General features: G+C 41.8%; 2 protein-coding genes and 1 non-coding gene across 8 annotated transcripts in view; 1 reads left to right on the top strand and 2 right to left on the bottom strand.

Annotated features, from left to right (window-relative positions):
- The window catches only part of SSR3 (signal sequence receptor subunit 3), a 28,425-nt gene extending 24,342 nt beyond the window's left edge, over nt 1-4,083 (top strand). The window contains exon 6 of the transcript XR_009335743.2: nt 3,299-4,083. The gene's annotated coding sequence lies outside the window, so the exon portion shown is untranslated. The remainder of the gene's footprint in view (nt 1-3,298) is intronic.
- KCNAB1 (potassium voltage-gated channel subfamily A regulatory beta subunit 1) overlaps nt 1-24,307 on the bottom strand; it is a 529,857-nt gene that overhangs the window by 11,140 nt on the left and 494,410 nt on the right. For all 6 annotated transcript variants that reach the window (XM_067033900.1, XM_067033897.1, XM_067033898.1 and 3 more), the window contains 4 exons: nt 13,878-13,963; nt 13,093-13,213; nt 11,677-11,771; nt 3,862-3,982 (listed from right to left, as the gene is read on the bottom strand). In XM_067033900.1, coding sequence (XP_066890001.1) covers nt 3,862-3,982; nt 11,677-11,771; nt 13,093-13,213; nt 13,878-13,963 — 423 coding nt within the window. The remainder of the gene's footprint in view (nt 1-3,861; nt 3,983-11,676; nt 11,772-13,092; nt 13,214-13,877; nt 13,964-24,307) is intronic.
- Nucleotides 9,294-9,400, bottom strand: LOC131757906 (U6 spliceosomal RNA). Its single transcript, XR_009336054.1, has one exon. It is a non-coding gene; the product is annotated as a U6 spliceosomal RNA (small nuclear RNA).

Below are 24,307 nucleotides of genomic sequence, written 5' to 3'. Positions count from 1 at the left end.
TGATGCTGATGCTGCCGGTACAGGTACTCTTTTTTTTTTTAAACAACTTTATTGAGGTAAAATGTACCCATTTTAGGTGTACAATTCAATAATTTTTCATGAATTTATCATGTGTGCAATCATCACCATTTAAAATCCAGTTTTAGAACATTCCCATCATCCCAATAAGATCCTTCACACCCATTTACAGTTAATCCCATTTCTGCCCCCAACCCAAGGAAACCACTCATCTACTTTGTGCCCCTGTGGATTTATTATTTCTGGACATTTCACCTAAATGGAATCATGGAGTACGTCTTTTGTGTCTGACTTCTTTCACTTAGCGTAATGTCTGTGCGGTTCATCCATGTTATAGCATGGGTCAGTATATCATTTATTTTATTGCTGAATAGTATTCCAGTGTGTGGATATGGGAACACACTTGGAGAATCACTGCTCTGGTTCAACTGTCCACTTCCCTCCCTCAGGCCCTCACCGTCTCTCCTGCACAACTGGTTTTCCTACATCTTATTTGGATTGTCCCTGCATACCCCGCACACATCCAGCAGTAGCTTCTCCAGATACAAATCTGTTCAAGTCACTTGCCTGCTAAACATTCTTCAACGTGTGCCTGACGGGATCCTGGTCCTATGAGGTGAAGCTCTCACTTCTCACCCTGACAAACCTTACTAGAAAGCCCTCCACTCCAGCTTCCGGTCTCCTCACTCCCTGCCTTGAACTTGCGCTCCAGCAGCACTATTTGTAAATCCTCTCCATCCCCAAATATCATGCTGTGTTTCTCCTCCCCAAGCTCTTGGCTCAAGCGGTCCCCTGGGTCTAGAATGTCCCTTTGCCTCCTCCCTTCCTTTGCCTCACTAATATCTACTCATCATCTGGGATTCCTCATGGGCACCGCCCTTCTCCTAAAGTCCTTCTCCGAGTCCCAGGCCGGGTTGGGAGCTCCTACATTTTACTTCCAAACCCACTCCCCACCCACTCCCCACCCCAGCCCGCCCTGCCCTTCTCAATTATTTTACTCTCACACTGTATTACAATTATTTGTTAATTTCTTGACTTGCCCACCAGACTGTGAGATGTGTGTTATTTGCAGTTGGATGCTCAGCACCCAGCCCAGCACCTGCACATAGTAGGTGCTCATTAGATGTTTGTTGAATAAACGGAGACATGGATGATTGATGGACATCCCTGAACACCTCTTCTTCTGCCCCCATTTGGTCAGGCCATGCTGTCAACTGATACTGTTAAGCTGTTACCACACTCAGACCTTTTAAGGCAATCACTAAATCCTTCCAAGTCGGAAAAATAATGCTCTATGAAGGCAACAAGCCAAGTGATCCTGGGCTTTTTCTTTCTATTTTCTTTTTCTGGCTGCCTTCTTTCCTACTTTGCACTTAGAACTCTTTTTTGGCACTAGTGGAAGTTCTGAGGCTAAAGCAGGGCACTGAGAAAATTACTGCCCATAAACTACCTGATGCCAGCAACAGATGATTCCCCCCATGGGCTGCTGGGCCATGTAGGAGAACCCACTGGGCAGAGCTGGCCAATGCCAGAGGTAACGTAGATGACTCCAGGTAATTAGCATCTACTCAAGTGTCCCCCACAGGCGCATCCAGAGTGTCTATGAGCAAGGTGTGAATGCTGGCTCCTGTGCAGGCATGAGACAGGGGCACTAGCCCACAGTTGGGTTCAAGTAGTTTGTTTCCTGCCAGAGGATCTCCCCTCCCCCAGCATGCTTCTAGCAGATCAAAGGTAATATGCCTGGAAATAATTTCCCTCTTGGTTTGAGAGTTCTGTGGTTAAAAACAAAACTACCTGTTTACAAAGAAAAGAACAAAATGACAGGCGAGAAAGACATCTGGGGGCACAGAGGGAGGAAAAGGAAAAACAAAGCATGTTTTAATTTAAACTCAGACTCTGTAAAGAGTCATGTACATCTGACATCCAGTGAAAGTCTAAATGTTGTAAAGATTTTCTCTTTAGAAAGACAGTGTTCTTCTATCTCTTTCAGAGCTAGATTCAATACTTGCTTTCATGTTACCACCTAAAGATTGTATTTATGGCTATGGTTTAAGAATAGGTGTTTCTCTTTGTGCTTGTGCCTCTGACCATATATGATGGCTAGGAGTGGACAGAGTTTCAGCAGAGGGTGTCTAATTCTTTGCAAAAACATCATCATCTTCATCCTCATCTTCACCAGTTACTGAGCACCTACTCTTTTCTTTACATACATAATTTCCTTTTGCTCAACAAGTTTGTAAGATATATACTATCTATCTATCTCTCTATATATACTATACCCATTTTATATATTATACCCATATACATATATATATACTATACCCATTTTACAGATGAGAAAATTGATAATCAGGTTTAATAACTTGCTGATCGTCGACAGCTAATACCTTTCACTGGGCTCATTAAAGCCATAGCGATGCTAACCAATCACATTAAATATAATCTTTGTTTTTTTCTTTTTTTGACGAAAGGATTACAGCAATAGTTACACATATACTTAGGTAACTGGTATTTCCCTCCTAAAACCGTCTCCCATTTCCATCTTTCTGTGACTATTAACTGCAGCTACCATCTTCCTGCCTTCCAGCCTCAGAAGAGTCAAGCATCTAATAAATATTCTTTTATTTTATTTGCATAGAACTTATCTTGAGCTTTTTTATCTCGTTGGCTCACTGTATCTGATTTGTCCCAATTCCTGCTATTTCTTAATCCTTAGGAGTTTCTTCTAGACTCTATACCCATTTTATTCTTTTCTCATAGCTACCACATGAATTCTTTTCTCTTCAGCCTCTTCTTCATTTGTAAAGTGGAGATAATAGTAGCAAAACTCCATTAACATCTGTAAGATAGGGCTACGATTAGTATACACCTCATGGGACCCACGATTAAGAAGACAAGAAGATGAGCGTTAAAGAGCTTATCACAGAGCCTGGCAGATACTCTCCAGCAAGGGAACTGCAAGTTTAAATGCTTTTCTGTCTAATCCTTAGTCTCTAGCCACTTGGGGCTTTTGAACCCGGGAGATGTGTTTAGCCTAAATTGACATGTGCTGTAGGTATAAAATATACTCTGGATTTTGAAGACTTAGTATGAAAAATAGAGTGTGACATATCTCAGTAACTTTTTATATTTATTACATGTTAAAATGATAATATGTTGGCTATATTGGGTTAAATAAAATCCATTTAAAAATTAATTTCACCTATTTCCATTTTACTATTTTAATATGGCCACTGGAAATTTAAAAATTAAACGCATGGTGCACATTATATTTCTACAGGACGGTTCTGGTGCAACGTGGCTTTCAGTTGTTACCCGTGACCCTGACCTTTCATTGACTCCACAATGTCGGAAGAGCCATTTTCGTGGCTCTGGAAGTTTCACCGTGACGCTGCTCTCATGGGATAGGCCTTCCATGCGGCAGTAGCCTTGTCCACGGTCGCAGCCCTGCTCCTCAGCCTCTCACCAACCCCGTCTTACCTTCGACGGGGATGGAAGACTGAGCCAGAAGCAATGGATGTCACTACACAGCTCAGGGGTGCTCACCCTTGACACTGTGAGGATGTGTGCGTTTTCACTGACGTGTTCTTGTTTTAAACTGTGTTATAAGGGAAAGGAGAAGGCAGTAAGAAAAGTGTCTCAGCATGTGGAACTACTCTAGGGAACTCTGAAAAACCTATCTAATACTATCGTTTTAGATAGTATTAACCAGGAGTCTATGCTTCAGAGATCATCTGCCTCTGCAGTAGGTATGTTATCATGCAAGAGATGTGGATCAACAATAGAGAACGATTTCATTTTCCGTGATCCAGCAGGGCTTCCCCTCCCAAGTGACTTTCTCACCCACGGCTAGCTGAGGTAGCGTGCATCCCAGACGCTCCGCAATCGGGGAAAGGTCTTTCAGCTTGTTTTGCTGTTTTCTCCCTTCTTCACTCACAATCCTTTCCTTCAACCACTGGTAGCACTAGAGATAGGAAGAACATTTAAATATTAATGTCTGGTAAGGGTTTGATGCAAAAATTGTTAATTCAATAAAATATAAGAGCCTCGTGGTGAATTTCTGAATCTTCTTGGCTCTGACCTTTCTGTTTGATGGTGACAAGGATGCCTATGTCTTCATGCAAGGAAATGTTCCCTACGGTCCCCTTCCTTGTTTACTGGTTCAAGACAGATTGATTTGACTAAAACTCACCATTCAGATCCATCGACATGCACAAAAGTTGTTAAAATCCTAACATATAATCAATTAGATCCCATCTGGACATGATGTTTCTTACTGTAATAGCCCTGAGAATGTAGGGGAAAAAAGGCATTTACATTTCACCAGGGTCTATTGTGTTTCCTTTTTGTCAAGGAAGTTGGGTGCCAAGCTTTCTTCTCAAAGGAAGAAGTCATTATCTTACATTTCCTGCTGTAACTATCTTTCTCCCTCTTGCCTTCAATTTACTCCTAGTCTCTTCAGTATTCTAATAATAGTGTTTTATTGTTAGCTTTCTCTGCTCCTTCCTAGAAGCAGATGTGAATGGTGTAATTGATAGGTACAAAGTACATTTTAAAGTCACACCGCGAGGCATTTGGAACTTCCCCGACCAGGGATGGAACCCATGCCCCCTGCAGTGGAAGCGCAGAGTCTTAACCACTGGACCACCAGAGACGTCCCATTTTAAAGTTTTAAAGTGGATAAACACTTTCCCAAACGTGTATTACCTTTTGTATAACGTTTGAAACTTAAAAAGGCAAGGGAACTTAAAAAGGTAAATGAGAAACTAATCTTTAAAACCTCTGAGAAGAAACTGACCCTGATATAGACTGTGAAGTGAGCCTGATTTCCTGAATATAAGGAAAAGAATATTTTAGAATTTCTCAATGCCCTATTTTTCAGAAGGTTCTGCTCTTAACTATGAAACGAGGAACAATAGACTCTTACGTACACAGCTAGCACTATGCAGCAACACCCAAAGGAAAAGAATATTTGTAAGAATCGGTTAGTCTGTTTTAGTGACAATAATAAAAACCATCTCCCTGTGTGGCAACGTGGACTTTATCCATTGCATGCGTTTGTGACATAATTACCACCACAAACCTTTACCTTCCCAAAGTCAGTGGAAAGCTGGGCAATCATCACAAAATCTCCACCCATATGATTTCAATAGGCTGCTGGCTTTTGGTTTTTTTAAGTATTTTTTTCATCATTCTAAGACAGTATTTCCAAAGAAAAAAACCGCATTATGTTTTGTTATGATTTTTGGAATGATTTTGCAGATATGAAAAGAAAAAAGAACAAGCAGCCCCAGTTCTGTTCTCCTCCTAGATCTCAGAGGCTTATGGTCTGGCTCCTCACATGAAGTTTGCTTAGAGAGATGGCCAAGAGTTTTCCTAGTCTCGGCTCTGGAGACCTTAGCTTCTTCCAGGAGGAAGTGTGGCTTTGAGCATCTCTCCAGAGATGATGGCTGGTGCCAGTGGTGATGAGGTGGACAGTCAGGAGCAATGAACACTGTGATGAGGGCCCAGCAGCTTTCCCTGGCAGCATGCTGGGTACATCAGAGAGCCCCTGAACTTACTTCTACTGTCCTCAAGCGGAAAAACATCACCAATCCTCACTTTAGTTTCATAACATTTTTCAGAGGATGAGTATCTCTGAATGTTATTCAAATGAAAAAGAAAGAAAAACATGGATGAAAACCAATAGCCAAATGCTTCTTGAACAATTGCTTTTTATTAGAACTAGGAGAGTTCCTGAGGTTTCAACATATACCACACACATAAAGATTGATTGATTCATCAATCTTTAGGAAGATTTCTAAAAGTAACAAATACTAAACATTCATTTATTGAGTACCCTTCTTCCCACCCTCAACATAAATCTCACTCTAATCACTGGAAAACAAGAAGGTTAGGGTTTTTTAAAAGTAGATGCATAGTATTTCTACTGCTTTCCTCATACCAAAGGAAACAAATGTGTTTCTGAAATACATAACTTTAACTGCTTTACAAGTGGGAAAATGTTAGCATAGGGAGGAGATGAGGCTTAACTAAAATATTAATTACATATGGAAGTGAACCAGTGTTGTTGGTAAGAAGGTTGTTGATGGGTGTGGTTGTATGCAATAATAAACCCAGCTTGTTGGCTGTGGGCAGTAATCCATGAATCAGAAGATGAAATTTCATCTTCCATTCCACTTGCCTAATCCTATTCCTGCAGTGGTTTGATTACATGTTGATTGTTCTTTCTAAGTGGAAGGCAGGGATGGCTTCTCGTTCATCTCACCATCTCTAGTCTTGACACAGTGGTTGGCCCAAAGGAGGGGCTCAGTCAATATGGTGGTTAGGAAGGGATCTGAGAAACCAGGGCTCCACAGGGTAAAGATAGATATCTTCAATTTTTCAGATTGAGCACAGACACCTCCTCCTTAAAGAAGTACAACTCAGCTGGCAGCCCTGCGTGCTTCCACAGTGCTTGTGGATTCCACATAGTTTAATAATTCACCCCTTCTCATGTGTGTCTCCAACAAGTCCCTGAGTTACATTGAGACTGTCCCTGTATCCTCAGCCCTCAGCACAGGACCCGGCACTGAGTACACACTCGGTAAATATTTGCCAAAGGAACAATTGAATGAGCTTTTCTCCACAGATTAGTGGGCTATTACTTTTATACATGTCACAAAATTCTTTAAATTTTCCTAAAGCCTGTTTCTTTGCCATCTCCTATTGCTGTGACACCCATATTACAGTAGCCATAACAGGGTGGGAATAGTCTGTGAGATCAGCCCCAAATCCCCCAGTTGCCTGTTAGTTAATCCTAGATTAGAACTCAGGTAGCAACTATAAAGACATGGACAGAATCAGTCACATTTCATTACTGGGCCTTGTCTAGAATAATTTAGCATTCAAGATCATTGACTATTTCTATCTAAAATCGAAGTCTTTGGCTCAAAAGAGCAGCAAAGTCTTCACTACTGAGGTGAAAATCTCTAGGTAGAATGCTGGAGCTAAAAAATTTCCTTCTGAAATTGTACCATAATGTGCAATATCCTTAGTTTCTTCATGTGAACACCTGGAGTACTTGGACTGCCCCTCTCCACCCACTTTGATCTACGTAAGTTTGCATGTTTCCTGTTTACCTTTGACAAAAGGGTCCATATTTTAATGATTTTTCTATAAGGTATTTTCCCAACAGTAGGGAAGAGCTGTACATAAATTTTATTGTACTTTTCATTTCTATTTAAAATGTCTATTTAAAAGCTGCTCACCTGGTCTCTTGATCAGACTTTGTTGATCCTCAGTTATGGCTCATTGCACTCATTCAAGAACCATTCATTGAGTACCTAGCATGTGCCAGGCTCTGTGATGAGTTAACGTGAGTTTCAGTTTCTGTCCTATAGGTACTCACAAATCATTGTCTGATAACTTGAGAAATGTTGTTTCTAGCTGGATTGCCCCCTCAATGATTTCCTCAGAAGCCTTGTTTGTACTGCCTCTTTATGGGAAATAGGTCACCGTAGGTGCATGACGTGAGCTGGTCACAGCACCTTATCCTTTGGGCCACTGTCATTGGTTTAACAGGTTGGCACATGACCCAAGCTTGGCCAGTCTTCTCTGGACTGAAGCTGATAAAGAAAAAGTCTCTTTTCTCTCAGGTTACATGACTTTAAGGATGTAAGCCTGCAGTCACCAGCATTCCTGCTCCTGGCCTCATGGAGAAGACTCACTTGTAGGAGAAGAAAATGACACTCACATGCAGGGAGAAATAGAGGAGATGGAGAGTCCTGACGATGTGGAAATCTATGGATGGAGTCACCTCTGAGGCCATCCCACTCCATCCTTCCCAGGGAGTGTCTGTCTATGCGTTCCCTTCTTTGATTAAATTAGGATGAATTGCATTCTATTGCTTGCAGCCAGAGGATTCTAAGACTCTGTAAGAAGTGTTAATGGAATGATAGAAGAAAGTACCAATAACTGAGTTTTATAACGTGAGGACAGGTTTCACAGAGTGAAGACAACCAAGATTTGTCTTTAGAGATGAGGAGAGCTTCCACAGCAGGATGTAAAGAAGGACATTTTTGGGAGGCAAAAAAGAGTACAGTGCATTTGGGTGAAAAATGAAGTAATATGATTTGGGGAGAGATAAGACGAAAAACGGGTTCAAGAGTATTTCCTTGAATGCTTTCTCTGGGTTTTAGGTTTTGTCCTATAATCAGTGATTGGGAAGTCATTAAAGGATTTTAAGCCAGGTTATGATATAGTCAGATTAATCTTTTAGAAAGATAATTGGTCACATAATTGAGATAGATAATAGAAAATTGGTGGGTAGCTGAAAAAGGGAGGGGGAGAAATCAGAGAGTCCAGATGGGAGGTTAATGCAGCAAACCAAGTAAGCAATGATGAAGATCTGAACAAGGGCGGTACAAGGAATGGACCACAGAGCGTCAGGATGTGGACTGGAGGAGTTGGTGCCCCGCTGGATAAGATTGAGGGAGGAGAAGAGGCAGCTGAGATAATGCCCTGGCTTCGGACTGGGATGACCAGATGGATGGGTGGAGGCACTGTTAAACGAGAAGGAAGAGTACATTGTGGGGTGTGAGGACAGATTCCATTAGGCATGACAGATGCCCATGGGACAGCCACATGGAGATGTCTGATAGACACGAAGAAGTAGAGGTGTTTAGCTCAGAGGTGAGTCAGTACTGATGACACTGATTTAGAAGTCTTTATAACAGTGGTGGGCCAGATGCAGCCTCCCAGAAAACCCCCTGGGCAGTACTATCTAAAAGATAGGTATTTTTTCACACTCAGTTTATCCTTCAAATCTAGTTCAATATTTTTTTAACACCTTAATTGCTTTACAATGGTGTGTTAGTTTCTGCTTTACAACAAAGTGAATCAGTTATACATATACATATGTTCCCATATCTCTTCCCTCTTGGACTCCCCTCCCACCCTCCCTATCCCACCCCTCTAGGTGGTCACAAAGCACCCAGCTGATCTCTCTGTGCTATGCGGCTGCTTCCCACTAGCTCTCTATTTTACATTCGGTAGTGTACATATGTCCATGCCACTCTCTCACTTCGTCACAGCTTACCCTTCCCCCTCCCCATGTCCTCAAGTCCATGCTCTAGTAGGTCTGTGTTTTATTCCTGTCCTACCCCTAGTTTCTTCATGACATTTTTTTTTTTCTTAGAGTCCATATACATGTGCTGGCATACGGTATTTGTTTTTCTCCTTCTGACTTACTTCACTCTGTATGACAGACTCCAGGTCCATCCACCTCACTACAAAAAAATATGGAACACTGCACGAATTTGTGTGTCATCCTTGCGCAGGGGCCATGCTAATCTTCTCTGTATTGTTCCAACTTTAGTACATGTGCTGTCAAAGTGAGCACTCTAGTTCAATATTTATAGCAGAAACAAAGTATTAGCATCCTTATTTCATCAGTGTAACTTAAAACAGCCAGTATGAAATACCAACCATTTATTCTATTTTGGGGGAAGGTGAAAGTTGCCATCTTATTTATCTATTTGCCTAGGTCTTTATTTTTTAAAAAATATTTTTACTATTAGAATTCTCATTCAATCTTAAGGTTGAAATATATATACATATATATATATATAATTAGTAGTAGTAGCATTTTTTGCTTTAGTTACTCTACTCAAGTGGCTTTTCTAAGTGTACATATATTAGTCCAGAAAGCACTTGGACCGATGAATTAAGAAGCCTGAGGGTCTGCGGAGCTCTAAAGAAGCATGCTTTATGACTGGCTGCCTTTCACCTGTTGAGAGTCCTTATTTATTGCTAAGGATGTTTCAATAGATGCTGAAAAGTCAACAACAGAAATATTTTGGGGGTTGCTTTTGGGCTTAGTCACCTTCAAATATTTTGCATCTCCTTTTCTTTTTCCTCCTTTCATTAGTGCATTTTAAAAAGCTTTTCAGCTGTTTGTAAGCTTTTCTCAAACAGTGATGGAGATCAGCCAATCATATACTCCAAATACACTGTAGTAGCTACTTCTTCCTCCTTTAAAAACCTGAGTTTGAAGGGAAACAAAAATGCCTTTAGGGAGATGCACTGAGAGCCAGGAGACCTGGGTTCTACTATTAACTTTTTCTATTATGAGGTTATGCTCTTGGATTGTTATCTAATCTCTTTGTGCTCAGTGTCTGCATCTGGAAAAGGTTTACCCTCTTATAAGGATAGTCTGGAACAAACACCTGGTATATATGGAAACACTTTGAGGTTTTCAGAAAGTCTCTGAAAGAATGTAAGACAACATGCTTGGCTTCAACTGGCTAAAAGCCATCTGTATCCATTTATCTTTGCGAGGAAAAAAGGAGATGAATAAAAACACTTAGCCCGGTGCTTGGCACACAGTAGGTGCTCAGCAAAATCACAATTTTCAAGGCTTTTCTTTCTTCACTCTTTTCTTGCCATCCTTTTATCCCTTCTTTTATCACTTCTATCACCTTTTATCCCTTCTTTCCTAAGAAGCTTTTTGTTTTTCTTTGCTGACTTATTCAAAACCTTCCATTTTTCAGAAACAAGACCATATATAATATTCTAGGATAATTAGTGTAATAATGCAAAACTAGAAGCAGGACCATGTCACCATGTTTTAGGAAATACTTAGGTTGTATTATCTTAGAGAACAAACAAGCTAATAGGTCAACTGGTACAGCAGAAAGAAAAGTGATAGACCTAGAGTCTGGAGAAGGTCCTGATGAGGGAAGCGCATGGTGGTTCCAGCCACACTGATTAAAGGGTTGCTGGTTTGGGCTTAACTTGAGTTGTCCTTGTGCTGACTTTGTGCTGATGGAGACAAGAGGCTGTGTCAGACTTCTGCTTCCTCTTTGGGGCCTTTGGCATGTGTGAATTTTGAAAATGCCTATGTTCTCTCCCTAGACATTACAGAGTAATTTGTGATTCTAATGTTATTACACATTCTCTCCAGTTTTTAAAAACAGACATGTTGTTATTAACAAGGAGAGATTTTGGAGTACTCTCCAGTAAATTAATCATCAAGATCTTCTGAATGGAGGTAACTTTATGTCAATGATCTTAAATATCTTTATGCTTCAGAGAAGAAATTAAGCTGCAAGACTGAGCAGCCAGAGTTGATCTCTGCAAATACCATCCCTGAGCCCCCGTGACAGAGGCTTGGCTCTGTATCTGCTTCCCAAACCCTCCCTCCTTACTCCCCATCCTCACATATTAAAAAACGTCAACCGACCTCAAACCTATTCAACTACAACCGGTTTGCCACATGTGGATTAAACCTCTATGGCTTAAATTTTGTTTTGTCAAGAAAAGTAAAATTAGATCCTCTTACATAGAAGAGGGATTTTACGTTTCCTAAGTTTCGAAGGAGGAATGAAATGCCTTCTTGAATATAAGAATAAGTGTAGGAATTTGAGTCTACAAATCCAACCATGTCATTGGGCATCTCCCCCGGTCCCCAGAGGAGGAGAACTTTCTGCACTGATGCCTGACCAGAAGTATAGACCTCCAGAGGGCTTGGGGAGCTGGCCAGGGAACACCAGCCAGCCCAAGGCCACACTCAGCCTGAGCCAGGGAGCCACAGGCTGCTGCAGAGCTGTTCTGTTCAATCTCCTTTTTTCCCTTGCTCCTATCCCCAGACTCTTTCCTAGAGGTGGAGGAAAGTACCTTCAGTGAAGCCCTGGAACTTTCAGGCACCCCATTTCCATATTTTCCTGAGATGATGCCACAGGCCAGTGGAGACCATGTCATTGCTCCGACGCCTACAGAAGAAAAAAATCTTAAAAAGTTACTTCTGCAAACTGGGATCAAAAGTGTCGGGGTGTTTAGAAAGGACTTGGTTAGTTGTGGGGAAAACTAGCCAGATACATGAGCTAATATCAGCATAAATCTTTCCATTACAGTTTAGGCATCTACAAATCGTGCTTCATTTTTATAAACCTATCAAACGTGCACTGTTGGTTATGGGGAACAGGCCATATAATCAAGCCTGAAAATGTGGCTTATCCATAGTTTTCGGATTGACCAAAATGTATGTTTCTTTTTACACTCAGAGATAAACACTTTTGCTTGCACAGAAATCCAGCTCTTTGCTTGTTCACTCAAGTGCCTTAATAGTGCCTGGTGGAAAGCAGGAGCACAATGCCCCCTGCACGGTAAACACGCAGTGATAGCAATAACAACCATTGTTATTGCTGTTGTTGAACTTTTTAATCCTTTTTTTCTTACCCAGCATTTTCCCACTCGTGTAAACCCCCATTTCTTATGAAGAAAATTATCTCTGGAAGCTGTTTTAATAAGTACGCCTGAAAATGTGGCTTACTTAAGTTTTTCAGATATCCAAAATTCTCATGTACATGTTGTGTATATATTTTTTCCCTCTCTTTGTCATTATGTCTACCTACAAAAACATGTGTCCCTGGCTTGTCAGCCGTTCTTGAATTCCCATTCTGACTCAGTTCTAGGCAAAGTAGGAGCTACAGATGTATAAATCCATAATTTTTGGGAAAGGCAGTCATAATCTACTCAGAGATGCATTCTTGGCTAGAGCAACTACCCTATGAAAAATACGTTTATTCATTGCTTCTCCCCTTCATTCTATATACATTTTTTTTTTTTTTTTTTTTTTTTTGTGGTATGCGGGCCTCTCACTGTTGTGGCCTCTCCTGTTGCGGAGCACAGGCTCCGGACGCACCGGCTCAGCGGCCATGGTTCACGGGCCCAGCCGCTCCGCGGCATGTGGGATCTTCCCGGACCGGGGCACGAACCCGTGTCCCCTGCATCGGCAGGCGGATTCTCAACCACTGCGCCACCAGGGAAGCCCTCTATATACATTTTTTGAACACCTACTGAGTACAGCTTGTACACCAGTCACAATTTACAGCTCTGCTTGGCTTTCATGAGTGATACTCTGGAGGTTACATACAGGCACTTTTGATTCTTCCAGTCTCTGGAATGCATAGTGCTGACAACCCCTAGGTTAATTAGGAACATTTAGGAAAGCATTTCAGTAACATTTTTTTTTCTGGATCACTGATCATCCTGTTGTTAAAAATAATCAGTAAATTTGATTGTGAAGATTACCTATTTTATGGTAGAGCTCTGGTAGCTGAACCTCCACTTTCTCTCTCTGGAAAAGATGGTACTCAGCTTGTTCACAGACTGGTGGGATCATGTTGAATTGTCTTGCTACAGAGTAGGCTTCCTAGGGAGAAATAAAAGTGCAACTGAATTTATAGCTGATGAGAAATGAGGCTGTATGCATGAAAAAATTTCATTTTGGTGAAATCAATACAAACCAAGAAAAATGTAGATTGCCAAATAGTAGGCAAAGTTATGATCATCAGTTTCACGGAGAAATACCAATGCAGGAAATCCTTATTATTCTTTGAGAGGTTTTGGAATGAGTAAGGTCCAGGGAAAATTAGTCAAAGTATGAATTATGGACTATTACAAAGAAAATGTAGTTTGACTATTTCTAGGTTCCTACAGAAATAAAACTTAACTAATATATAATATAAAAATGATCTGTAATTAGCATGTTATGAACAGTACCATTATTTAATACATTTTAAAAAAACCTGCAATATTGTGTTCATATGTCTCGTTAGCTGAGAAATTTACTCTCTTACTACCAGAGAACATGCTAAAGCACAGTTCCTGTTAGATACTTGCACCCTCCCTGTTGTATTCTGAGCTGAAGAGATCCACCCCCCATATCCATCTCTATTACTGATGGAATTGATCATAGAATTCTAGTGCCATTGTGATTGTGAAGAAAGTTTGCAAAAGATCTTACAACTTATGCATGATATCTAACAAACCATAATAGGTACTCAATGGCCATTTAAAAATAGAAATGAAATTACCATGATCTCCATGGCACTCCAGCGGGAGGTTCCCCAGTACATTGCCATTCCTTGGTTTATTACATGTGTCATGGCTCGAACGATTTCTATGGAAAGCCAAATAGTTAGCACTACATATACTTTTCAAAGTTATAAAGTCTTTTTTTTTCTTTTCCTGCCCAAAGCTTAGATATTTAATGCAATTATTTGTTGGATTAATATAATTACTTTGACACTGCTGATAACATAAAATATTGATAGTTTGGAGGTGGCTGATACTTTTGGGTAAACTGACATTCCATTTTCAGATTGCAGCAACAACATGAAATGATATTAAAAACAGAATGACCACTTTAAGTTCTTCCTTTACTTTTATCGCTTCAGGGTTCCTGGCTGGATAAAAGAACACATGATTCACCTTTTTCAGAACGTGGGGACCTTAAGGGCTCACTAAAGTGAGAAGTGAGAGAAAGCACTTGTTTTGACTTTGTAGAATGGAGGGTCATTGGGGATAGAACGCCTGCCTCTGTGTGTGGGATCTGCAGAGCTAAGACTCACTCAGGGTGGCTGTTTAATAGAGATGACTCAACAACAATGTGTTTGGCAGAAAGATAAACATATTAAATGCTGAACAAACAGCCAAAGCCACAGTGGCTCCCAGCCTGCACTGGCATATTCTGTCCTTGACCACTTTGGACCAAAGTTCATTCTAAGACACCCATGTCGTGCATTTTACCGGGGCCTGCCTGTGGCCCTGCCCCGCTTGCTCATCAGCCTCTTTCAGCTTGACATCGTATTTCCTAAGCAGGAAAATGAACCCCTTCCCAGAGGGTTGGAGCTGAGCTAATCTTCTTGGCACCAGCCGATGTGATGCAGAACCAGGGAGCATGGAGAACCTCAAGTTCAATTGAGTGATAAGTCACAGACACGGTTGGATTTCTTCTACAAAGCAGGTCAGCCAAATACCCAGGATGCTAGGTTATTTGACATTTTCAAGGGGTTGCAGGCCATGGGCTTTTCTTGCCCCACTAATATCTGGTAGGTTACGTGTCCTTCAGAAGAATCAAATCCTTTCTCAAACTCGAGTTGAGTAGATGTGTTCTTGTTTTATTCCTCACCAGCAAGCACTAGGCACTAGTCCTTAAGTCCTTAATTAAGACTAGCACTAGTCTTAATTGAGCAGGGACAGGATTTGGAACGAGACAGCGAGGGTTAGGTTCTTAGCTTGCTTGCTTGTTTGACTTACGTAAACCATTTTAAATTGCCATTGGTTTCTTTTTTTGGAAGATGGGAGTGCTTTTACTCACCAGAGTCCCAACAGAGGTAGAACTTGGCTTATAAGGAAAATATTTTTCTTTCTTGGAGAAAGACTCCTAAGTATCAGTTTATTACTCAGCACTAAATCTATGAAGATAGTTCTCCCTTTATAAAGCAAATGAGATACAAAAAATTATATGAAACATTTTCTTTCCTTTTATTATACAAATGGAAATGAGTACCTGTGCTAAAATTTCTGAAAGTCTAAAGCCATTATTTAAATCTCTGCCCCAAAGTATTCTCTCTTTGGAGATCTCCATCGTTGTGCTAGTTCCCTTTCCTTTCACATCCTGTTTCATCCAGAGCTGAGATGTTCATCCAGTCAACAGGATTTATGAGGCGTCTGCTACGCTGGGGGTTGGGGATATTGTGGCAAATCAAACACGTTGGTAAACACTGAGGAGGATAACAGAATAAAATGAGACCAAGAGCCTCCTGTCTCCATTCTGTAATCACGTAAGATGAGCACAGGACTGGCCAGTGGCTTGGCCATGCGGCAGTTACTGAGGCCTTGGCAAGAGCAGGTAAGGTGGAGTGGAGGTGGTACTCCTCCTGTACCTTCATTCCCTTATTTCACACATCGTATTAAGAGCTTAATATCTGCCAGGCACTGGGTTCATCTGTGAGTAAAACAGATACAAAGCTCCTTGAGTTTTGAATTGAGTGGGGAATATGGAGATGTAAACAAGTAGGTAATTACAAAATGTGACATGTTATGAAGAAAACCAATAGGGGGCTGAGATAGGGAATAAGAGGGAAGACCGAATTTAGTTGGTCAAGGAAGGTCTCCCTGAGGAGTAATGTTTAGGCATAAAAAATAAATAGGGACCAGTCAGGTGAAGAACAGTAGAGGAAGATTCTAGGCCACTGGAGCAGCATGTGCAAAGGCCCTGAGGCTGGACAGAGCTCGGTGAGTTCCCGCAATCAGGAAGTCATGGAAGCTGAGTCAGGAAGGAGGACAGGGCTACAAGATGAAGTTGGCAGAGGGCAAACCGTGTTATTTGTCTGTTATTCAGGGCTTGATGGGAAGTCACTAACATTTTTAGGTAAGGAAATGATGATGCAGTGAACATTTCAGAACACTATCTGACCATGCTGTGGGGGGCGAGGGTGGTGGCTGGAGGAAGCAGGAAGATCTTTAGGAAGGTATTGCAGTACTCCAGGCAGGAATTGAGGGGGCTTGGAATCGGGAGGTGGTAGCAAAGACAGAGGCACGAATGGATCAAAATCTGTTTGGGGGGTAGTATCCCCTAGACTTGCAGATGGACTGAACGTGGCAAGTAAGGACGAGGAGGAATCAAGGCGATCCCCCAGATAACTGGCCATTCACCAAGATGCTGGAGACTGAGCGAGGAACAGGTTTGGGAGGAAGAGCCAGGGTCTCTCCTTGGACATGCCAAAAATGGAGATGACTGTGAGACACTGAGGGGAGATGTCGAGTGGAGATAACTAGATAATGACACGGTGAACAACCTGGACTGGAAGCGAGCTATTTATTAATTACCAGTCTTCAACTGTATTTAAATCCATGCAAGTGGAAGAGACTATAAAAGGGAAGTCTGCCCAGAGAAGAGCAGAGGTTCTAAGAGCCAGAACAGGAGCCGGGGAGAGGTCACTGCAGCCAGAGGGGCAGGAAGGAAGCCAGACGGGGGGACAGCTCAGAATCAAGAATAGGGAGTGCCTGCAGAAGGAGCTGTGCCCGAGGATGAACACACGAGCATTCGAGTCAGAAGGGCACACAACAGCGTCCACAGGATCTGGCTGTGTGACAAGGAGGTCACTGCAGACCATGAAAAGAGTGCTGTCAGTGTCTGTGCTGCATTGGGTCCAAGGCCAGGCTGGAGCCAATGGCAGAATGGACACGGGGAAAGGAAGGCGTTAGAGACAACCTGGGTACACTCAAGTTAGGAAATGAATGGAGCAGAGAAAGAGGGCAGCAGCTGAAGGGGCACTTAGAGTCAAAGGAGAGTTTTATTTTAAAATTGGAAGATGTAAGAGTACGCCTGTATGCCACTGGGAGTGATCTAGGTAGGGGAGTTACTGAGGATGTGGACTAGAGCGTTGGGGAGTATGGAGGGGGAGACACTTGACACAGGGAGATGGAGGAGAACAACACTCCCTGGGGTGGGAAGGACACTTCTGGCAAGATGGTGGGACCTCAGGAGGTTTGGAGAACTCATCATAGGAAGACAGGGGAGCCCCTGTTTGATTAATTCAATTCTCAATAAACTATCAATCAAGTGAAAAAGAGATGGGAAGTGAAGAAAAGGTGAGAAGGAACAGTTCTGAGCGTGGAAGAGCCTATGCAAGATGCCCTTATGCCCCAGGTACTTTAGTTGAGGGGTAATTTCTTTGCTCCGTGATTTCTTTGGCTACTGACTCTGCAGGAAAGGGCTGGTGGCATGCAGAAAGGAGTCTGGGAGGAGGAGGCTGCAGTACGGAATGCAGGGAGGAATACAGAGAATGTAGAGGCCACAGTTAGAGATTCACGTTGCCACAAAGTAAAACTGAGTTTAATGCATATTCAATTTTTTTTTTTCCCAAACGGGCATGCATAGTCTTAGTTCCCCGACCAGGGATTGAACCTGTACCCCCTGCAGTGGAAGCGTGGAGCCCTAACCGCTGGACCGCCAGGGAATTCCCACTTCTTTTTTTTTAATGTCAGAGAGAAATCCCCCAAGTTTTTAGCTATCTAACATAACAGGAAATAACTGTATTGATAGCTGAGGTGGGTTAACATAATTCTACCAAAAGGACACTAGAGGGCAGCATTGTTAAGAATAAAATCAACTGAGTCTAAATGTTTGTTTTACTTGTACACGGAAATGCGTTTTTAAAGCATCCTAGTCAAAGCCTTGACACTGAGTGGGGAAAAGGCCCTTAGGAAGATCATTTAGTGCATTGCTTTCACCTGCCCCTGGGAAAGGACATGCAGACAAACAAACTGATTAAATCCGGCAACTCAGGACGGAATATGTGGCTCCTGGAGCCCAGACTTGCCTGCTTTTCCAGGAAGCCTTGGCACAAGTGGTTCTCAACCCTGACTGCACATTAAAACACCTGGGGAGCTTTGAAAACTACACTATCCAGGCTCCTCGGAAGTTCTATTATATCAGAATCTCTGGGGGTGAGTGAGGCTGGGCATCAGTCTCATCCCAGATGATTCCAGTGTGCAACCAGGGTTCAGGGCCGCTGTGCTTGTCTACACGGCTGGTCCTAAAGTGTGGCCCCTGGACCACCAGCAGCAACCCCTGGAACCCGGTAGAAATGCATATCCTAGGGTCTTACTCCAGATGTACTGAATTACAAATTCTGGACGTGGGTAGGGCCCAGCATTCTGTGTTTTAAGCAGCTCTCCGAGCAATTTTAGTACAGACTAAAGGTTGAGAACCACTGCTTTATACCATCCCCAAGTAAGCCATGTCAGTGAGTATCAACTTCCTCCCACATTTCCTCTTCCGCTCTGTCATCTAATCTTAGTGCTTCATGCTATACTTTAACCTTTATTTGCTTTAGTACATATGCAAACAGTCACTGTGACATGCATGCATGCATGTACACACACACACACAAACACATACACACTTTAGTATGAATTAGAGGAATTTGAAGAAAATGCAGAGGTCCAAATTCTAGTCTACTTCAATGAGCCTGGGCCTTTGTATTATGTTCGTTTGCTCTCAAATCTCACTGTTTGAGAAACACTTCTAAACTATGAGAAAACTTGGTTAAATCCTTCCTGTGCACTTCTCTCCAGGTTGAAATCATCATTATTATATAACCCACAGGTCACAGGCAGCACTCTCTCTTATTCCCTGGACTCTTGTCAGAAAGCTGGCCTTTATAAAAGCTGCAAGTCTACTTTGTTTCTCTGAGTATCCCAATTTCCCATCTGTAAAGTGAGTCTGTATTGATCCTGTGTAATTCTTTCAAAGCTTGACATGAGATGATGTGTGTAGACCAATTTGTGAATCTGAAAGACTAACACAAACTGAGTAACAAGTAAGCAGGATGTGGCCCTGGTTATTTCTTCTCAAATAAGCTCAGATTCTAACATTTTAGTTACCAAAAAAAAAAAAAAAAGTTGATATTCTTTTTAGTAACATAGGTCATCTGTGTTTAAAAATATGTATTTTATGTGAAAGGACTTACTAAAACTATTTTGAGTGAAAGAAATTTGTTGATAAACATGTTTATTTTTTCAATTGGCCCTCATGCAAAAAAATGGCTGCTCACATTAAGCCTTTTTCATGTGAAGTGTTCCCTAGAACTTTGAAAGTTGTACGCAAGTGGTTATACTCCATGAACAATAAATCATAGGGACTAAAGATACAAATATGCAGAAATTAGTGTTTTTATCATATCAAATGTACTCAAGTTAATCTGGCTATATGGACACAAAATGATGAAAACAAAAGGAACCTTAGAGATAATTCAGTGTAGTTTCCTCTTACTCTATATAAGGAAACAGGCTAGGAGTTCATTGTTTTAAGGAATTAATTAAAAGCTTGAATATTGTTAACAATTATAAGTATTTCAGATATGCTTACAAAATGCTGAGAGTAAATACACAAAATAATAATTGTAATATGTAGTGGAACTGTATGTAACTTTGTTCTATATTTTTCAAGTCCCCTGTAAATGTGTTATCATACTTTCATAATTTAAAAAAGAAAAAAGAAAGAAGATTCCCTAACACAGCAAAGCACCACTTTAAAACACTAACATGTTATAGGTTAATTCACAAATATTAGGTTTAACTAAACGCAATGTACATTTTTAAAGGCCAAAAATGGTTGATCTTTTTTACGGGGAGGGGACCATGTGGAGGCTGGGGCACTGGTAGAATGCAGAGGCTGGGTTTCAACAGAGGAGTCATAAACACTAATAAAAACAGGTCTAGACACGGGCACAATTTTTACTCCAGACCAGCTGTTTGTTTGCTATTTATCTAACTTCAGCTGTTTATTTACTTTAACTTCGGAAGCTTGTGGTGGTGGTGGTTTTTAATTGTGCCTCTTTGTGGCTTAGAGGATTCCTGTTGGATATTCACCAGTCATTTACCATCATGGCTGTGGAGAATCCTCTCTCAGTGCTCCTCTATCTGGAGATAGAGGACCACCTTTTCTCACTGGAATGGAAACTCATAACCATAAATGGAGTCATGCCATGTTTACCCTTAAAGGTTTGCTGACTGTCTGAAGACAGCCTGGCTCCATTTGCCTTCCAGACCACACGGGAGACTCTGGTTTTTGTCCCCTCACTGTCATGAACTTGGACATGTTCTTCAACCTTGCTGAATCTCAGTTTCTTCAACACAAATGAACAGCCTGATATTAATTGAGCATATAGGTAATCTTTATAATAACTGTTTAGGTGGGTAATATCTTAATCCTTATTTTTTATTTTTTTTTATTTTTTATTTTTATTTATTTATTTATTTATTTATTTTTTGCGGTACGCGGGCCTCTCACTGTTGTGGCCTCTCCCGTTGCGGAGCACAGGCTCCGGACGCGCAGGCTCAGTAGCCATGGCTCACCGGCCCAGCCGCTCCGCGGCATGTGGGATCTTCCCAGACCAGGGCACGAACCCGCGTCCCCTGCATCGGCAGGCGGATTCTCAACTGCTGCGCCACCAGGGAAGCCCTTAATCCTTATTTTATTGATGAGGAACCTGAGACTCAAAAAGGTAGTCACTTGGGCAGCTTCTCAGCAGATAGTCGGTAAGGCCACTTCTAGCTTTGAAGCTAGAAGTGGTCATCCGGGAAGGCGAAGGTGGGTTGGGGACAAAAAAATAACAGGGCATTTACTTAACTGACCTCATTGTGTATTTGTGAATGTACGATGCCTTGTGTGTGGGTCTCTCCATCCCTTTGCATTTCATACACCAATGACTTATAGTTCATGATGTATATGAATGACTTGGGAAATGTGAGCTATCTTTTTGCTTCCTTGAAGAAAGACCGCAAATCTGATGATTCTTTGAAAAAAGAACCAAAAAACGGGTTTGAGTCTGTTTGTGACCTGTTGAAGCTTAGAAACAGAGTGGTCTTCACAAGATAGTTTGCTAGGAATAAGCTTTCTGGATCAGAGCAATGGCCAAAATGATTCTCTATCAGAACAGACCACATTCAAGAGACTAGAAAGGATTACACACACCAAGCCAAGTCAGTAAAACCTCTCCTATCTGGAGAAATTAAACCTTGTTCCAAATTCTCACCCCGGAATAGAGCTGTGTGTCTCCAAGGACAATACACCATCCTCACCCTGAAGCTTCCCAGAACACCCTCTCTAAGGGCACAGGGTCCTCAGCCTCTCTGCTCTGACACACTGGTTTTCCCTGACCCTGACAGTTTGAACTGAGCCTTTGTTTGAAATTGCCCAGATGTGATGTCCGAAACTTTTTCTGAAACATAGAAAAGGTTATTGAAGTGGGACATTTTTAGCCTCACTTTTACCTAAAGACCAAAGGTCCTGAACAAAAGCAGTAGTTGGTAAGTACCCCTAAGTTCTGAAGTGAGGTACTAGGCCACCTGTGTAGGACTGGTTAAAAAAGGTTTGGCAGTCTTTAGCTCAATCCCTACCTTAAAAGAATCAGTGGGTGGAGGTGAGGGTTGAGAGACAATTTATTTGGACTTGTTTGAGTTCTGTGACATTTTCCTACCTTCCCCTGTGATGCCACCCTCCCCCTCCATCTTTCACCTTGTCTCAAACTGAATAAAACTCCAGAACCTAAAAATCTCATTTGCAGAACTTGTAAATAAGGACAGCTCCCTGCAGTAAGGATCTGAATGCTGTGGTTTTTTTTTTTTTCCCAACAGACAAACACAGGCTGTCTTGGGGATTTTGCTCATTCCTTGTTCAGCTCCCCACTACAGAGGGGGAGGCTACACGATGCTGTATATTTTTAATATTATTTCTTCCTGCACCAGACATGTGCTCTTTAATCCTGGCAAGAGAGCAAATGTTCATTTTGCATTTTTAGATAAGAATGGCCAAGTGACTTGCTTCAGGCAATGACGTAGCTTTCTTATCTTTCAATACTTCTCTATCTGCATTATTTCTCTGTAATCCTCTTAACACTACATCAAGTCTTCCCAGCTTCTCACCTGCTGACACTCCAAGAAATAATGTAGAATATGGATCATAAAATTGCACCTCTTGAGAGTGGGCCTCACGCAGCTGTAGGGGCAAGACTCCTGAAGGAACTGGGGCACCAAACCACCTCCCTGAGATAAAGGACTGCAATATGGGTGCCACCATGTTGGTGGAGTCCCGAAGGGAATGCTGGGATTTTGGGGGTCCAGCTACACTCCTCAGTGCCCACTCCACTTGTAACATGCTATCAGAACAGAGTGGCAAAGTAAATAAAGATTTGTCATTTAGGCAGAAGCGGAGAGGCAGCACGTTGAAAGGAGGGCCTCTGGAGTGTGGAATTCCGGAGTTTGGAGAGAGGACCTTCAAGATGGAGGAGGAGTAAGACGTGGAGATCACCTTCCTCCACACAAATACATCAAAAATACATCTACATGTGGAACAACTCCTACAGAACACCTACTGAGTGCTGGCAGAAGACCTCAGACTTCCCAAAAGGCAAGAAACCCCCCACGTACCCGGCCATGTGGCTAATAGGGTCTTGGTGCACCGGCTGGGTGTGAGGCCTAAGCCTCTGCGGTGGGAGAGCCGAGTTGAGGACATTGGTCCACAGAGAACTCCCGGCCCCTCGTAATATCAATTGTTGAAAGCTCTTCCAGAGATCTCCATCTCAATGCTAAGACCCAGCTCCACTCAACGACCAGCAAACTCCAGTGCTGGACACCCCATGCCAAACAACTAGCAAGACAGGAACACAACCCCACCCATTAGCAGAGAGGCTGCCTAAAATAACACTAAGTTCACAGACAACCCTAAACACAGCACCAGACGTGGTCTTGCCCACCAGAAAGACAAGATCCAGCCTCATCCATCAGAAAACAGGCACCAGTACCCTCCACCAGGAAGCCTACACAACCCACTGAACCAACCTTACCCACTGGGGGAAGACATGAAAAACAACAGGAACTACGAACCTGCAGCCTGTGAAAAGGAGACCCCAAACACAGTAAGTTAAGCAAAATGAGAAGACAGAGAAACACACAGCAGATGAGGAGCAAGGTAAAAACCCACCAGACCAAACAAATGAAGAGGAAATAGGCAGTCTACCTGAAAAAGAATCAGAGTAATGATAGTAAAGATGATCCAAAATCTTGCAAAGAGAATGAAGAAAATACAAGAAAAGTTTAGCAAGGACCTAGAACAACTAAAGAGCAAACAAACAATGATGAACAACACAATAAATAAAATTAAAAACTCTCTAGAAGGAATCAATAGCAGAATAACTGAGGCAGAAGGATGGATAAGTAACCTGGAAGATAAAATAGTGGAAATAACTACCACAGAGCGGAATAAAGAAAAAAGAATGAAAAGAATTGAGGACAGTCCTCTGGGACAACATTAAACTCACCAACATTCAAATTATAGGGGTCCCAGAAGAAGAAGAGAAAAAGAAAGGGACTGAGAAAATATTTGAAGAGATTATAGTTGAAAACTTCCCTAATATGGGAAAGGAAATAGTTAATCAAGTATAAATAGTTAATACAGGATAAATCCAAGGAGAAACATGCCAAGACACATAATAATTAAACTATCAAAAATTAAATACAAGGAAAAAATATTAAAAGCAGCAAGGGAAAAGCAACAAATAACATACAAGGGAATCCCATAAGGTTAACAGCTGATCTTTCAGCAGAAACTCTGCAAGCCAGAAGGGAGTGGCAGGACATATTTAAAGTGATTAGAGGGAAACACCTACAATCAAGATTAGTCTACCCAGCAGGGATCTCACTGAGATTCGAGGGAGAAATTAAAACCTTTGCAGACAAGCAAAAGCTATGAGAATTCAGCACCACCAAACCAGATGTACAACAAATACTAAAGGAACTTCTCTAGGCAGGAAACACAAGAGAAGGAAATGACCTACAATAACAAACCCAAAACAATTATGAAAATGTTAATAGGAACATACATATTCATAATTAACTTAGATGTAAATGGATTAAATGCTCCAACCAACAGACATAGACTGGCTGAATGGTT

Source organism: Kogia breviceps, chromosome 5 (genome assembly GCF_026419965.1).
Source record: "Kogia breviceps isolate mKogBre1 chromosome 5, mKogBre1 haplotype 1, whole genome shotgun sequence".
NCBI lineage: Eukaryota > Metazoa > Chordata > Mammalia > Artiodactyla > Physeteridae > Kogia > Kogia breviceps.
This window is presented reverse-complemented; position numbering and strand designations above follow the sequence as displayed.